Source organism: Otolemur garnettii, unplaced genomic scaffold (genome assembly GCF_000181295.1).
Source record: "Otolemur garnettii isolate 467f Iridium unplaced genomic scaffold, OtoGar3 scaffold00166, whole genome shotgun sequence".
Lineage (NCBI taxonomy): Eukaryota > Metazoa > Chordata > Mammalia > Primates > Galagidae > Otolemur > Otolemur garnettii.
Genome location: NW_003852561.1, coordinates 114977 through 128762, shown reverse-complemented (window position 1 = coordinate 128762; position 13786 = coordinate 114977). Strand labels below are relative to the sequence as shown.

The window sequence follows — 13786 nt, the reverse complement described above, 5'->3', positions numbered from 1 at the left end:
CTAAAACAAGTTTACTTCGCAAACGTAAGTTTGATAATGATTTTCAATCATTGGTATGAGAATCTTCAAAATTAGTTGCTTGAGACTCTAGAAGCAAATTTATTGGCCTATCACTTAAATATAGCTCATCATACTTTTTAAATAACTAAAACCAAGGTAAAAATTCTCACTTCTACCACCACTGCCTTCCATAAAGTAACCTTTCATTAGAATTTTGTAATGAAAGATTTTTTTCTCCCTGGAAGCAAATGCATTTATCAATTCCCAAAGCCATCTATTCTAACAATCTCAATTAAGTGTTAAGATTTCAAAGGATTCATTACAAAATAATTACATAGCCAACTGACATTTTAATGCTATTTATGAGAAAATATAGATGCTTTTTAAAAAGCAATCAAAGGATACTATTCTAGGCCTATAAATACCTCTAACTATTCCAACAATTGATGTAAAAAGTAGAAAGTTAAAAATCAGCAAATGGAAGATCAAAGTTTATTTACTACCTGCATACAAAAACATATTGCACATCAAACAACCAAAAAATCAAAAAAAGAAAAAGAAAGAAAGAAAAGGGGAAAAAAAAAAGAAAGAAAAAAAGGAGAGGAAGGGAAAGAAAGAACAGAAAAAGATACTCTACCAAAGACTAACATGGATTTTATACAGAACAAACCTTCTGGAAATTGATCTTTTCAGTAGTTCAGGTTATGTCTTGAATGGACATGACTAATTCAGCTTAGTGTTTTAAACTAAAGCTATGTTTGATTTTTAAATACTGTACACTTTAATAAATAAACCAAACAAAGCCTCAAGGTAGAACAGTCACTGCCAAATATCACCCAGTGTCCCTGCAGATGAGAGTTTAACAAATGTATTCCAGTGGTCTGCAGATAATCCTCTACATACAGCATTTAAAAAACACATTAAAACAGACCAGTTTCCAGACTAAACTAATGAAGAAATTACAATTCAGTGCAAAATATTTTAGACTGCATTTCATTCTAGTTTTCCTCAGGTGAAGAAGTGGTTGCATATTAAAAATGTAACAAAAGCAGCTAATGCTTCCATAAAGAATATTACCATAGGGATCCCATCCCACCCACCTCCCCCCCATCTCTGCCATATTTTGAAAACAAAATAACATTTCCTATAGCCAGCAACTTTTTTTAATGTTACATATACTATTCTCAAGGCACATCTGATGATATATTTTATAACACAGTAGGTGTCAAAGTATGTTTAACATATGATTTCTTCAGGATCCCTCCCCTTTCTGAATTCCAAATGGAGGAACTGAAAGTGCGATGTAAAGACTGGCGATCCATATTCTATCTTTGGCAAGCTTGTACAAGCGCTATTGTAAATGTAATGTAAAAGAACTGTAAACTAGGAACTTCTTCAGTTTATGAAACACCATTCAGGACTGCTGCTTCTTGAGTGTTTTCTTCTTTTAACGTATTAATCTTTTCTTCTCCTGGAGTACGCTGTAGCTTAGCAATTTCATCGCCAGAAGCACTAGTTGGGCCATTTATTGCCTTTTCTGAAGGACCATGCTCTTCAATCACATCTTTTGCCTGCCAAAGGGAGACAACTTTTTCAACTTCTTTATAAATGAAATCTATAGCTGAGGAGAAAAATAGCTATACAAACATAAGCTAATAAAAAATTTCAGTTTCATATGCCATAATGGATCAAATAATTAAAACTTTCTTAAAATTCCAAACAAATACCAATGTATTCTGCTCTCTGGGTCTTTTCTTATCCTATTACTTAGCAGTGCACAAACCGCAAGAAGCATCTGTACTGTTTAATGAAACCTGTACCCAATTTTAAACCACTGAAAAGCTCACCATGTAAATGATATAAACAGTTAATACCTTAAGTAAAACAAATAATCACCTATTTTACTCACCTTTTTTTGAATCTAAGTTTATATATCAAATTCCTCAAAGCATTTAAAAGAACTGAAATTTAAAGAGGTACACAGCCTACTCCCGGAAATAAACAAAAGTCTCTATGCCCAACATCTATGGGCTAAATGAACTTTATAAATGCTGCTTAAAGTTCTAACTGAAAAGTATTTCAGGCTCAAGCATGCATATCTTTAGTTACTTGGGGCAAAGTACAAAATCAAGAGTTTCTTCTTTAAAATATTTGTCTACTTGTGGAAACAAGTGATCATACAGTAAGTTAAGAAGTAAAAAAAAATAAAAATAAAGCTAAACCATATTTAAAAAAAAAAAAAAAAACCTACAGGTTAAATTCTCCTTACCATTTCTTTCTTGTTTTTAGCCAAAGTTTCCCTTGGGAGGTTTCTTTGTCTGCTCTGAGACTCAGCTCTAGAAATATAATCTGCAACTGTGACTGTTAAAGATGAGAAAAAAATTACAGGTGTTGAAAAATATTTCTAAAGTTTATTTATGGATTAAGAGTAATTTAACTATTAAACTAGTGGTGGGTCACCCAATTTCAAAATTTTCTAAAGCTGGGTACCACCTCCAACCAAAAACAAAGCTTGAAAAATCTGCCTGTGATTTTAGTACTGACAACAGAAAATTTCATGCTTGAGATTGAGGAAGTCCAGGCTAAAGTCCTCTCTCCCAAGGATCCAGTTTTGGGCCTCTACTTGAGTCTAGGTTGTAGGGTAAATTTGGTGTACAAACCCACAACCAATCAGAAAACACAGATGCCGTGTTCTAAGCCCAAACAGTGCTTGCAAGTATCAGACGGTGGGAAATGGGATATATTTGGTATAAACCATAGTGTGATTTATTTTAAAATTTTAAAATTTACTCAAATGTTAGTTTTGCTTAAAAAAATTTCCTGGTATGGTATGTTATATGGCTCTTTAACATTTCACACTAAAAACCATTCTAAAAGATCAAAATAAGAAACTAAAGATGACAGACCACCACTTTAAAATGTGGACACTGATCATAGTGGGAAAGGGGCTAGAATAAATACAGTGACAATCCACCCCCACCTTTGCCAGTCGTGCTAAGGACTGATTAAAAATTTGTGTTTGCAAAGAATTGGAAGTAGTAGCTAAGGGGAAAACTAAGCCAAGCTAACACTCTTCTGCCAACTCAAGTGTAATGTAAATGATCTCTGTTCTACCAGCTTTGTGGGGTGGCCACATTTTATAACTCAATCCTCTCTCTTCAAGAACCTAAAGTATAGAAGTCACTAAATTAAAGGAATTAATTTTGTCCCAATTATTGTTCACCATGAACTGGTTAACAAAATCCCTAATATATAAAATATAGTATATTTTTTTAATTACAGGAGCAAATTAATTGTGTAAAGAATGAAAACTCAAGTAAATTTTCAATTATTTATTTGAAGTCACTAAGTACGGGGAGAATGGGCCGATCAGGTTCAAATTACGTAAAATAATCACTTTTATATGTAAAAAAAGCTGGATAGTGTTTAGAATTCATTCTTAATTATGAATGAACATACTAACACTTTCATAAGATCAAAGACTTACATCAATCTTTTAAAATAATAAGTAAACAACTCATTTCAGAACTCACATCATTTATCAGAAAACCACTAAGGATGTTTCAAGTCTAAAATTGCCTCTTTCCTTCCAAATTATAAGAAACTCAGTGTGCCCATTCTAAAGTTTTAAAAACTGTCATTTTTTAAAAGTTCATTACTAGGGCGGTGCCTACAGCTCAGTGGGTAGGGTACCTGCCGCGTACACCAGGGCTGGCAGGTTAGAACCCGGCCAGGGAATGCTAAAACGATGACAACTGCAACAACAACAAAAATAGCCAGGCGTTTTGTCAGGTGCCTGTAGTCTCAGCTACTTGGGAGGCTGAGGCAAGAGAATCGCTTAAGCCCAAGAGTTTTAGGTTGAGCTGTGACCTGTGACCTGCCACCACACTCTACCCAGGGCAATGGAGGAAGACTCTGTTCCCCGCCCCCACCCCTGCCCAAGGCAAAAAAGTGCATTAGTAACGAACCTTTAAATAGAATAATAGTTTCCAATATTGGAAAGAGGCATATTATGAATCCCGTTTAATATATTATGTCTAAATCTATGGTGGCAAAATCCTTAAAAGATGAGTCTACCTACAGATTAGGAACCAGCATAATGAATGCCTTCTGGTTCCCTAGTTCAGGCCTCAGTGGCACCTGGGGAAACTCATCTACTTGGAAATCCTGCTGCTAAACTTAAATATTTGTTGAAACAGTTCTTCAAACCCTTCATCCTTATGTACATAGATCATACTTTGATACACTTAGCAATTAAGAGGCACTCAGCTGGAATCCTCCCTCCCCAAATGAAAGGGAGCCAAAAGAAACCTCAAAGAAAAACCTGTTTATAGCCAGTTTTAAAAGGTCAATACCGACTAATAAAGTATTGAGGAAAAAACAGACCCTCTGAATAGTATAATCTGTACTCTGGAATTTCCTCTAAGGGGTCCAAGTTAATAAACTGGACATTGGTATATTCTCATATTCAAAGTGTAGCAAAGAACATGCACTGTTTAATTTACACCAAGAACAACAAGAAATAATGAGCAAAAATATTAACTTTAGATGGAGACTCCTTGGCCTAGAATTGCTGCCAGGAGCAAGAAGAAACAATTTTATGCTTATTTTGCAAACCCTATCTTCCTATCTTTTGGGGAGAAGGAGCAAGTGAGGAGATGCAAGGAGTTTAAGAGAGGAAAAGTAGTAATCCCAAAGAACAAAGTTAAAATAGGAATAGATCCAAGTATGGAATACAAATCACTGCCAAATTATTGAAAACTCCTAATTATTCGTATTTTGATTAATACTATGTAGAAACTACTTCCTCTTCCACAACAAACCCCACTAAATCATTTTTCAATGCCTGTTGACTTTGCAATAAACCACCACACATCTAGTTATGTCATAATTTATTCTGTTAAAGCCCATATTGATAGCCCTGAAATTTCTTATTTATAAAGCCAGGAAAGGTATTCACTGCTGTGCCATCTTTAAAAAATGAAATATGATCCCTTTGTCTAAAATATATTTCTGGTACTAAAAGGGGAAGAAGGAAAACACATCTTCTGGACACTATTTTTTGACAGTATTTAATTCCTTTCAAAAATCCCAACTGTCTTGTACTTTTAAGAATGGGAACTAATTCCCTCAACTAGTAACTAATAAACTTAAAATATTAAAGATGCTAGTATATACACTATTTGGGAAAACACATGAAAGGATTGGTTTTGGAAAGAATGCAAAAACTGACTAGTTTGAAAGGGGTTTATTTCTAGTGCACACAATTTCTTCAATGTGAATATACACATCTCTGTACATAGGAAATGAAATTATGTTCAAAATAGTTCAAAATAATATAGACACAGCAAACAAGTTTCTTTGAAGTTACTAAAAATTATGACTACATAAAATAACATTCTAAAACTAAGTAAGTACTATTAATCTGAGTAGTTAGTAGGTGTAAGGGAAAAGGCATCACACTACAATAAACAAAGAAAAACATAACATGCATTCCTCTTATTAGGAAAAAGACTTTCAAGTATTTTACTCTTTTATACTTTTTTATAAGCTGTGGGTATTACAACTCCCACAAAAATGAGGTGCTGAATTCAGATACAGTAAAGCAGGCACCATGCAAAAGCTGCCCATTTTTGCCAATCAACTTCAATCACCATCTACAACATCGTCCCTGGGATGGCAGGCCCCATCTCAAGTGTGAACAATATGCCAGGTGAACGAAATAATGAACTTCTCAACAGTATTACCATGTAAAAAATTGTGACAAAACATTAGTTCAATTAGACAGGTTACTAAACAATTAAGTTGTGAAGAATGCATTTTCTTAGAAGTAGTAGTCTTATTAGTTGAATAAACAGTTTATGCAATGCAAATTTTGAATGGCTATGCACACATGTGTACATTTAAGTATAATATATTCAGAAAGCAGACACATGACATTTTTTCATGCTTGTGACCTGATGTTGTCAACAGGTTCACTCAAGTTACCTGGCTGTCTATCTTCTGCCTGACCCCTGAAACGACGCCTGCGGCTACGATTGCGTCGCTGGGGTTTTTTTTCACTATCATCTGTAATTGCAAAGTTTACCATGAACTATTCTGACAAAAAAAAGAAAAAAAGAAAAACTTCTTTCCTTCAAAGATTTAAAGAAAGAAAAAGATAAACTTAAGCACCAAAGATAAAACATACATTACTGACAAGAAACAGACTTTTGTACCTTTAAAGCATTTAACAGTGGAAGTATCATCTAGAATTTATGAGGGTTTTAACTCATAATAAAATAAAATCTCAGACTTAATGTAAATTACATCATTCAGGATAGAGTTTTCCTTTCCAATAGTTTGGTTTATATCAAAGTTAATGACATTTTAGCCCTTTGAAAATTGCCTACTTTTGATATATACTCCTTCATTAGTGCCAGTTGTAGTTTTAAAGAGGCAAGCTGACAGGCAGATTTAGATTTGGACACAATAAAAGCATGAAGAAGTACCTTGCAGTTCGGGTATTTGTACTGATTTAAGGTATCAAAGGGCACTTTATAATAAACACTCCCAGTTTCAAGTAATTTTGACAATGACAAGTCTGAGAACTAGACATATAAGACAGACCAAAAAGCTAGCTCCCTTGAAGTAAACACTAAAAAAAGATCAATCTGTGAATTGCATACTAGTGTTGGGGGAAAAAGCCTCATACATTAATAATATTATACAATTATATATATGTTTTCCCCAAATGCTTACATACCTAGCCCATTTTCATTAACTGAAGCAGTATCAGATTCAGTCATTCCATCCATCAGAACAGCATCTTCATCAGTCCTTCGTCTACGAGACCGCCTACGACGGTTAGTACTGTGATGAGATTCGCTGGCATCAGTGTCTGCAGTCTGATCTGATTCTGTATTATCAAGTAAGCTGTATGGATTGCTGTCTGGATCTTTGAGCACTATATTCATGTCAGAGGCAAGAAATATTTGTTTAAGAGGGCTGAAATTATAAATGTTTTGATCTATTTTGAACTATATCAATTAATGATAAACTTCAATCTCCCCCAATAAAAATGTCTTCAAATAAACGTTTTCTGTATCACTATTTTACCTGGAAAATAATAAAGATGATTAAATATGAAAGACTTTAAATGGTGATAAAATTCAAAGCAGATGAGGAGAAAAGATCTCAGCTTCCTAACACTTCATTCGACTTCTTTTGAAAATATATATTAGGAAACAGTGTATATTAAATGACAATTTTGACATCTACATTTCAAGTTAATCTTGCCCCAAGGCTAGAAAAATAAAAGAAAAATAAATAGTCAGCCAATATAAATAATTCTGGTGGCACCTAATAAGAGAAATAAATATTGAGCTAATATAAATAATTCTGGTAGCTCAAACGGCAAAGGTACTAGCCACATACATCAGAGCTGTCAGGTTTGAATCCAGCCCAGGCCTGCCAAACAAGGACAACTACAAGCAAAAAATAGCCAGGCGGTGTGGCAGATGGCTGTAGTCTTAGCTACTCAGGAGGCTGAGGCAAGAGAATCGCTTAAACCCAGGAGTTTGAGGTTGCTGTAAGCTGTGATGCCACTGCACTATACCCAGGGCAATAGCTTGAGGCTCTGTCTCCAAAAAACAAAATTAAATTAAATAAATAATTCAGAAATAGGACTTTGGTCCCCTTTACTGAGTTCAAGGTGACTGCTGCATTTGTGGTGGTATTAATGGACTATTTCCAAATAATACCTACACTCCATGATGTAACAGAAATCTGTAACTATGAACTGAATGAAGTAATCAAAACAAGTTCACACAAAGCAGCAACTTAATGAAATGCTAACTGGTTATGAAAAGGAAAATGCTGAAACAAATGTTGACTAGTAGTACTCCATCTCTAGAAACAAATCCTAAGGGTAGAGTGAAAGCAGACAAGGAAAAAATTGTAAGATATAATTCATAAGAAAAATATCCATCTTACCTATGAGCACTTATTGCCTCCAAGAATCAAATTATAGAAGAAATTCACCTAATCACAATTTTTCCTAAGTTTCCTCTGGTAACAGCTAGCATCTTTACAGAAAACACTAAGCTTATCCATTAATCATAAACACTAGGTAAAGGACATTTATTTTGCAGTTTAGCACACTATTTGAGTTTATAAACCCTGGTAATGGTGCAACAGTATACTAAAATATAAGAACTACTTCCCTGTAAGCCTGCAAACTAAAGTCCTTAATGAATATTAATGTGGAACCAGAGAGATCTTTTTTTTATTATTATTTTTGGCCAGGGCTGGGTTTGAACCCACCACCTCCGGCATATGGGGCCGGTGCCACCCCAGAGAGATCTTTTTAATAAGCCCCTAAATTTGACCCTGACTTATTTCAGTTTTTGTAACGTGTAAGCCACATTTGGCATATTTAACATATATCCACATACCTTGTATAGCATATAAAATACCACAAAACTTTATATAGGTATAACATTAAGAAAAGTGGTTTTCTCAAACTGGTATACAGTGTGTTAAAGTTATAGCAGCCCAGATATAATCTAATTCACGTAGCCTTAGTAGTGCTCTCCACTAGCTCATTATGTTAACCAAAAACATCCTGACACATCCACTTAAAGCATTCAAATTTTTTAAAAGACACAAGTAAACAAGTACAAAGATGTTTCTATACCTCAAATCTTTAGTCATTTTAACACTCTCCTTTACAGATGAATTCCTCAATCAATACAATTTGAGGCATTCACCTGTACAATTTTCTTAAAAAGTTGATTCCATAATTTTTCCTGTACCCAAATTAGCATATAGTGTAACAACGAATAATTTCTAGTAAGTTTTCAATACTAAGTACACAAAAGTATTGTGAATTCTCTATACATTAGAATTCTCTAGGTCTGTCCAGCAAACATACATAACTCAAATTCTATGGAAATTAAAAAAACAATTCCAAAGCTCCCCAAATACTGAAGAGATGAACATCTGACCCTCAATATGAAAAGAATCAGCCAACTAAAGTTCTGACCTGAATATACCTTCACTGTGGAACACTCCATAGGGCTTTTTCCTTATATTGCTAAATGGTCTACTATTTTCACCAAGAGTGAGTGGAAAGAGAAACCTCCCATGACAGGTGGCCCTAGGAGATGTATTAACTTTTGTAAAGTTATACTATTTACAAAAAATGGATGCTGACATAGTATATAAAAGACTACCAGAACTGATGGAGGATTTGCCACCACGTGGTCCACCACGACCTCGACCCCCTGAAACACTTCTGCCTCTTCCTCCTGGGCGTCTCCTGCTGTCACGCTGATGTCGGCTGTCTCGGTCATCTTCTCCTGCCAATGACCAATCACTCAGCTCATCTTTACGCTCAGATTCTGTTTCAGAGGGGTTAGACAGCTCAGAATTTGTACCTTGGGGAAGAAGAAAGCCAGCCAATTATATTTCCATTTTTAAAAAGGAGCCTGAAATTTTCAAAATTATTTCCTACAAGTTTATTAAATAAGCATAATGTCTGGATGCTTCAAGAGCTACTTTAAAATTAAAATAAATTGGAAATTTACTAAGGGATAATCAACTGTTAGTATTATACTAGTAGTACAAAACCCCACTAGTCAAACAGAAATTAAAAAATAATGTACAGAAACACAGCCCATAGAACAATTACAGAAAACACACAAACATTTTATCAATATTAAAATGCACTTAACATAAAGAGAGAAAAGTTTCTGCCCATTTAGGTTTTAGTCATCTAAATTATTAGTAAAATAAACTGTCAATATGTGAATACAAATTTAATCATATTGGAATAAATGAATAATTTGTGTATTCATTCTACCATTATTTCACTGACCCTATGGCCTACTTTTTTCTTTACATTTTACCATCTCTGTAATCAGGAAATTTCTTATAATTGATGGTGTCTTTCTTATGAACTGAATTGGAGTGTACTTCCCCAGTGGTTGTAAGATAGCATGTTTCACTAGCAACTGTGTCTCAAACTCAAAGAATATGACATTGGAAATTACTAAAAATTTAATCTTTCTCTGAGAGAGATCTCTCTCACCTGACAACCAACAGAACTGATGCCATGACCAGTGACAGGAAAATTCAGCATGCCTTTTAAATTTTACAGACCAGTTCTAACATTCCAACAACCAATTAATGGTGACCTTTCAGAAATGTAAACATTTAAAATTTCCATAAGAAATAGACAATACTATTATAATAATCAATAAAGTGGCAAATACATATGACCCAATTGCTAGTACGCTCATTCTCGCTTCAATTCTTTATTAGTTCTGGGACGCCACTTCCAGAGCTAACAAAGAAAAAAAATATCAGAACAAAATGACCATGGATATTTGGTCAAATACATCTTATCATATGGTCAAATACATCTCCTTTAGTGCCTACTTCAATTTCGAGCTTCAGATAAATTTAACTGAAAACAGACCTCTCCCCTTTTCTTATTTCCTTAAAAGCAGGGTATATCTACCATGTAGTGTGTCTCATGTCATTCTGTGTATTCCTCCTGTAGAATTACTTCAAAATTGGTCTTTGATAAGGGTAGAACTTCGTATTACACCTCTAAACATACCCAAAAGCCTAGAAATGTACGTATACACTATGCCTAGTATAACAATTTTCTTGACCAGTAAATTTACTATCACATGCTGTTAACATTCATTCCCCAAATAAGACTGATTCGTAAAATACCTAAAAGCTTCCTACGTTTAGGCTCGGCACCCGTAACAGTGGTTACAGTGCCAGCCACATACACTGAGGGCGGTGGGTTCAAACCCAGCCCAGGCCAGCTAAACAACTGCAACGAAAAAATAGCTGGGGGTTGTGGTGGGTGCCTGTAGTTCCAGCTACTTCAAAGGCTGAGGCAAGAGAATTGCTTAAGCAGAAGAGTTGGAGGTTGCTGTGAGCTGTGATGCCATAGTTCTCTATAGAGGGCAGCATAGTGAGACTTTGTCTCAAAAAAAAAAAAAAAGTTCCCTATGTTTTAACTCCACAGTCTTATGAAGATAAACATGCAAGAAGAGATCTTCAGAACAAAAGGTAAAGTTTAACAAATCAAGGTGACTACTTCCTTTTTCCTTTAAAGGTTAAGTCTAGAGCACATGCCTTTTTCTCCACATGCTAAGTATGGATGTAGAATGAATTAAGTAATTGTTGGAAATGCATTTGCCAATGAATATATCCAGTTTCTATTATGAACTTTCAAGTCTTTGTTGAGAATTAGATCTCACAGAAGGGAATGAATCTCCCCCAACACTACTCAAAATGACCAAAAAAAAAAAAAAAATTAACTGAGTTTCAAAAATACTGGAATAAAGGCAATTTATCATATGAATGGCAGAAAAAAAAAAAAACCTTGAGAATGCATAAGAACTTTCGAAGTTAATTTACAAACTCATGCTCTGCCATAAAATGTTACCAAAATTTAAGGTAGATGATGATTTCAGTTTGAAACAGAAGTTTCTTTTAAACTCTCCTGAAGGCTCGGCGCCTATAGCTCAACCGGCTAAGGCGCCAGCCACGTACACCTAAGGTGGCCGGTTCGAATCCCCAGCCCGGACCCGCCAAACAACAATGGCAGCTGCAATCAAAAAATAGCCGGGCGTTGTGGCGGGCGCCTGTGGTCCCAGCTACTTGGGAGGCGGAGGCAGGAGACTCGCTTGAGTCCAGGAGTTGGAGGTTACTGTGAGCTGTAATGCCACGGCACTCTGCCCAGGGGGACAGCTTGAGGCTCTGTCTCAAAAAAAATAAATAAATAAATAAAAATAAACTCTCCTGAAAAATCTATAGTGTAGTAAAAAGAAATCCTTCCTTAAAATTAACCTAAAACTAGTATTCAAAAATACTTACAGCTCGGCACCCTTATTAGTTCAGTGGTTAGGGTGCCAGCCACATACACCAAGGCAGGTAGGTTCAACCCAGCCCTGGCCTGCTAAACAACAATGACAACTGCAACAACAACAAAATAGCTGGAGGTTGTGGTGGGCGCCTGAAGTCCCAGCCAACTTCGGAGGCTGAGGCAAGAGAATCGTGTAAGCCCAAGATTTTGAGGTTGACGCCACAGCACTATACCAAGGGCGACAGACTGAGACTCTGTATCAAAAAAAATAAATAAATAAATTTAAACGAAGTGTCTAACTCATAGATTTCAGTAGGAAAGATTGAAGTCAAAAGCAAAAAGGCTAATGAACTGGCTCGTGCTCAGTTTTATTCATATTACATAACTCAGTAATTTGGACAGAGCCTGTAGCTCAGTGGATAGAAACCAGCCCCAATATACCGAGGGTGGCAGGTTCTAACTCGGCCGTGGCCAAACTGTAACAAAAAAATAGCCTGGCGTTGTGGCAGGCGCCTGTAGTCCCAGCTACTCGTGAGGCTGAGGTAAGAGAATCGCCTAAACCCAGGAGATGGAGGTTGCTGTGAGCTGTGTGATGCCACAGCACTCTACTGAGGACGATACTCTTGTCTCTACCAAAAAAAACAAAACGAAAAAGTCAAACATAACTCTCAGTAATTTGTATCTGATGTTTTTTGTGATGGTAAAAAGCAATCTGCAAAGGAGAATATGGGTAAGAAACTTGAAATGGGGAGATAATCCAGGACTATCTAAGTAGGCCTAAACTAAATCTCACAGGTCTCTAGTAGAGAACCCCTCTCAGCTTCAGAGAAGGGGATTCATCTAAAGCAGGCGTCCTCAAACTGCAGCCTGGCCAGGACATTTATCTGGCCCGCCGGGTGTTTTTCCCACCGCTGCGTGTCCTGGGGCCCTCCAATGGTCTGAGGGACACTGAACTGGCCCCCTGTTTAAAAAGTTTGCAGACCCCAAGCCTCCAAATAGAATAAAATTCAGCTGACTTGACACTTAAGGTTTTAGCCCAGTAAACCCCATGTCAGTCTTCTGACCTACAGAACCATGAGATAATAAATCTGTGTTGTTTAAGCCTCTAAGTTTGTGATAATGTATTACAGCAACAGAAAACAAATACTCCATAGAAACTGCAGTCATTTCAATCTCTCAATTTCAATAAAATGTTAAGTTCATGATTCAAAAAATTTTTACAACGAATCCCCAACAATTAAAAAAATTTTTAAAGGCTTTAGAAGTGATTCATGATACTAATACAATTTTTTAAATATCTTTTAAATATCTTTTAAATATCAAAATAAAGGCAACCTGTTTTTAGCTGGCTTTTAAGTCAGATTTTCCCTCTAAAACTTCTAGTCACCTTATCATGAAGATGGTTTATATTGTTTTCAATGGTCATGTGAGTTAAGCTTAAGAGCTAAACATACCACATTTTATCAAATCCAAATTGCCATCAATTTTAAGACTTATTTTTGTGTGCCATTAAGAAAGACAAAATACAGCTAATTAATGCTGTTAAGACATCCAATGCAAAACACATACCAACTTCAGAGATGTTACAATGGAAAATGGTTTTTATAATTCTTATAGAACTGATGTAATCTAGCTGATATACATTTATATATCTTATATAAATGACAACTGTTCTATGACAATTACATAATACGATACAGTTCTATAAGAATTCTAATTATAGTTATATAATCACCTAAAACTCCTTCTGATGACTGGGGCAGCACCTGTGACTCAGTGGGTAGGGCACCGGCCCCATATACCAAGGGTGGCTGGTTCGAACCCAGCCCCAAACAAACTGCAACAACAACAGGAAAAAAAAAAAAAAAACCAGGCGTTGTGTCAGGCACCTATGGTCCCAGCTACTCGGGAGGC

At 35.7% G+C, this 13786-nt stretch overlaps 1 protein-coding gene across 5 annotated transcripts in view; it reads right to left on the bottom strand.

Moving 5' to 3' along the window:
• Positions 1-476: 476 nt before the first annotated feature.
• The window catches only part of FXR1 (FMR1 autosomal homolog 1), a 90377-nt gene continuing 77067 nt past the window's right edge, over positions 477-13786 (bottom strand). For 2 of the 5 annotated variants that reach the window (XM_012811577.2, XM_012811578.2), the window contains 3 exons: positions 9216-9419; positions 6746-6946; positions 477-1571 (listed from right to left, as the gene is read on the bottom strand). In XM_012811577.2, coding sequence (XP_012667031.1) covers positions 1555-1571; positions 6746-6946; positions 9216-9419 — 422 coding nt within the window. In that variant the 3' untranslated portion in view covers positions 477-1554. Of the gene's footprint in view, positions 1572-2269; positions 2362-5988; positions 6070-6745; positions 6947-9215; positions 9420-13786 lie in introns of all 5 variants that reach the window. The other 3 variants (XM_012811579.2, XM_023519266.1, XM_023519267.1) reach the window with 3 other exon arrangements.